This window comes from Etheostoma spectabile, chromosome 18 (assembly GCF_008692095.1).
Source record: "Etheostoma spectabile isolate EspeVRDwgs_2016 chromosome 18, UIUC_Espe_1.0, whole genome shotgun sequence".
NCBI classification, from domain to species: domain Eukaryota; kingdom Metazoa; phylum Chordata; class Actinopteri; order Perciformes; family Percidae; genus Etheostoma; species Etheostoma spectabile.
The window spans coordinates 25,511,914-25,515,050 of record NC_045750.1 but is presented as its reverse complement, the minus strand read 5'-3'; the positions used below and the strand labels follow the sequence as shown (position 1 = coordinate 25,515,050).

The window sequence follows — 3,137 nt, the reverse complement described above, 5'->3', positions numbered from 1 at the left end:
CCTTCCCTACTCTCTCACAACCTCCACGTCACTGACTAATCGTTTTGAATGATCAGACATGTTGGAAAGACCCACTTGCAAACCCTCTCTTGAGATCATTAGGCTTATTAAATCATTTTCATATGTAAAGGCCTATCTAATCCTAGTGGTAGACGTAGTATTAAATGCGATTTCATACATACTGAAAGCTCAAATGGCGTCTACATTGCTAATGGACCGGTTTTCAGTTCAGTTGCTTTGAGGCGCGCATGCGAAATGGCGTACGGTGCCTTTAAGGACTGTCGGAAATCTTAAGAGAAGAGTGCATTTGTTTCAAGTGCTTTGCGTTTAGCCTTAAGATTTTTACTAGTTTCATTATTATAAATTAAGAACGTATAAGCTATAATAAAATGGCGTTCAAATGCTGAATAAGTGAAGTCAAGCTTTATGCTGTGGTTGAACTTCTCTCCATGCTGCAGTGATGTAGAAGTGTAGTCCAGGGCGTGTCAGCGCAAAAAAAGCTTTGAATCGTATTTATTACATTTAATATTATGATTATGAAAGTAATAATAAAAACATATTTAACGTTAAACAACACACATCTACTTCAAGTATGAATGTGGTTTGATCCAATTGGAATGACAGTGACTACAACCCAACTGTCTGTCCTTTTGATTGAAACAGTGCTATCCTGAATGGTGCATCACTTTTATCTAAACCATGACTTTAAACCAGTGAGAAGAAGAGAGAGAGAGAGAAAAAAATCTCAAATGTAGTTAGTTACCACATCTGTTCTGACTATGACTTACTATTAGTGTATATTGTGTTCATGTTCATCATAAAAGATGCTGATTGAGAACATACATGTTCAGGAGCTTTAAGCTGAAAACTAACATACAGGCATTGCATCTGTATAGCACATAGAGGAAATAATCCAAAGAGCGGTAACCTATTAAAACAACCAGGAAAACATATAGTAATAAATAAACATGATAATTATAAACATTACTTACTTATGGACTAATATACCATAATCACAACAATATTGTAAAAAAAAATACGGTGAACTAAAATAGATGAAATACAACAGCAGAGCATGAAAGTGTGGAAAGGATTATTTAAAAAAAAAAAAAAAGGCAATGCCCTTATATTTGAATGTGGTGGGGGTTTTCAAAAGTCGGAGCTCATGAGGAGCTCCTGAACGCAGCAGTAGTGTGTAGTGTGTGTGTGTGTGTGTGTGTGTGTGTGTAGAGGAAGTGGCGGCTGATCTGGGTCCGCACCTTTTCCGGTAACACAGCACCGCCGCCGCCGTGTGACTGAACGGTTGGAGAGAGAGAGAGAGAGAGAGGGAGAGAGAGAGAGAGAGAGGGAGGAAGAGATACATAGAGCGGCAAGAGAAGGGAGAAACGGCGCGGGGACTGGGGGATGATTGCCGCAGACGGAGGTATGTACGCCGCTCTCTGTGTTCTTTGTGTTTGTTGGGCTTTTCTACCCGCGGAGACGAGGTTTTTTTCGGATCCAAAGTTGTCCTCTGTACTAACACCCCTCCCTTCTCTGGACCGCTCTTGTGTCACAGGGGGAAGACAAGAAAGTCGGATGAATCAATGACCTTTTGAACGCTCTTCCTCTGGATGTCCCGGTGCAGAAGCGGGCCGGAGAGCTTACATTCGGGCCAGAAGGACTTGAAATGTGGATTTTGAAGGAAGTCTGTGCTCAACGGCGAGTTTGAAACAAGGGGATGTCATTTTTTCGTCTTACGTCGGAGGGCAGTGGATCATGAAAATATATCCCCACCCAACTGTGCGAGGGCTACACACGTACTGCTCCCGTTGAGTGCTCCAAGTCAACCTCTCAGGTCAGATCCCTCACCGTCCAGCTAACTGTACTGGTCTGTTATCCGACGGGACTCACTTGAAAGTAGCCGCCTTCAGACTATCGACACTGGTGTCAGCCCACCGCTGCCATCACGTGGAGGGCACTCAGCACACACTGAAACTCTTAACTTCTCAGTTGGATTGAAAACCACTTCTAGTTTCTCTCACAAGAGAAGTCTTGTTTTCTTCTTCTAATAAAGTCTTTATGCACAGCGAACAAGATGGGGAAAATGCTCTCGAAGATCTTTGGCAACAAGGAGATGAGAATATTGATGCTTGGACTTGACGCGGCTGGTAAAACCACCATCCTGTACAAGCTGAAGCTGGGACAGTCGGTCACCACCATCCCCACCGTCGGCTTCAACGTGGAGACCGTCACCTATAAGAATGTGAAGTTCAACGTGTGGGATGTGGGGGGGCAGGACAAGATCCGGCCACTTTGGAGACATTACTACACAGGCACCCAGGGCCTGATTTTCGTGGTGGACTGTGCCGACAGGGACAGGATCGATGAGGCGAAGCAGGAGCTCCACCGAATCATCAACGACCGGGAGATGAGGGACGCCATCATCCTGATCTTCGCTAACAAACAGGACCTGCCCGATGCCATGAAACCCCACGAGATCCAGGAGAAGCTAGGCCTGACCCGGATCAGGGATAGGAATTGGTACGTTCAGCCCTCGTGTGCGACATCGGGGGATGGACTATACGAGGGCTTGACCTGGCTTACCTCAAATTACAAATCTTAATGTTTCTCACTTCACCAGCCTGGACACTTGGAGACAAAAAAGTAGCTGAGAATTCAAAAAAAATGCAATCTGAAGCAATTAATACCACGACCTCTCTGCTGAGCGTATGTCGAAGAGAGTAAAAATTCTATTTTGTTTTCTTTTTCTTTTTGATAATGACTTCAATATAACCCCAGATTTCATTTACACAAAATACAATTTATTTTTTTGGGCTGGCTTACTTTTTCTAGTAGTTTGCTGTAGGTTCACATTCTGCATATTCAGTACTGTTTAAATATACCATACTCTTAGTTTTTGAGCTCTTCTTTGGTTTTCCTGCTTTTTGTGTCATTTCTTGGAGGGCACTTTGGGGACACACACTTGTACTTTTGCCCCCTGCTTAGCTTTCATTCAGTATTCTCATGACCCAGCTACATGTCCAAAGGATGGGAAAGTCCAGAAACCATTTGCCTACATCAGCATATCAATTTCACGACTCAAACTGCCTCGGCCATTTGTAAGAATGTGTATTATGGATGTGTTAGGACCTTTTTTG

General features: G+C 43.5%; 1 protein-coding gene and 1 long non-coding RNA gene across 2 annotated transcripts in view; both read left to right on the top strand.

Moving 5' to 3' along the window:
* Positions 1 to 3,137, top strand: part of LOC116705813 (uncharacterized) — a 17,218-nt gene that overhangs the window by 8,781 nt on the left and 5,300 nt on the right. The gene's annotated exons all lie outside the window — the stretch shown is intronic.
* On the top strand, positions 1,331 to 3,135 carry arf6a (ADP-ribosylation factor 6a). The gene is made up of 2 exons (XM_032542224.1): positions 1,331 to 1,423; positions 1,556 to 3,135. The coding sequence occupies exon 2, from the start codon at positions 2,075 to 2,077 to the stop codon at positions 2,600 to 2,602; it is 528 nt and encodes a 175-aa protein (XP_032398115.1). The 5' UTR covers positions 1,331 to 1,423; positions 1,556 to 2,074; the 3' UTR covers positions 2,603 to 3,135.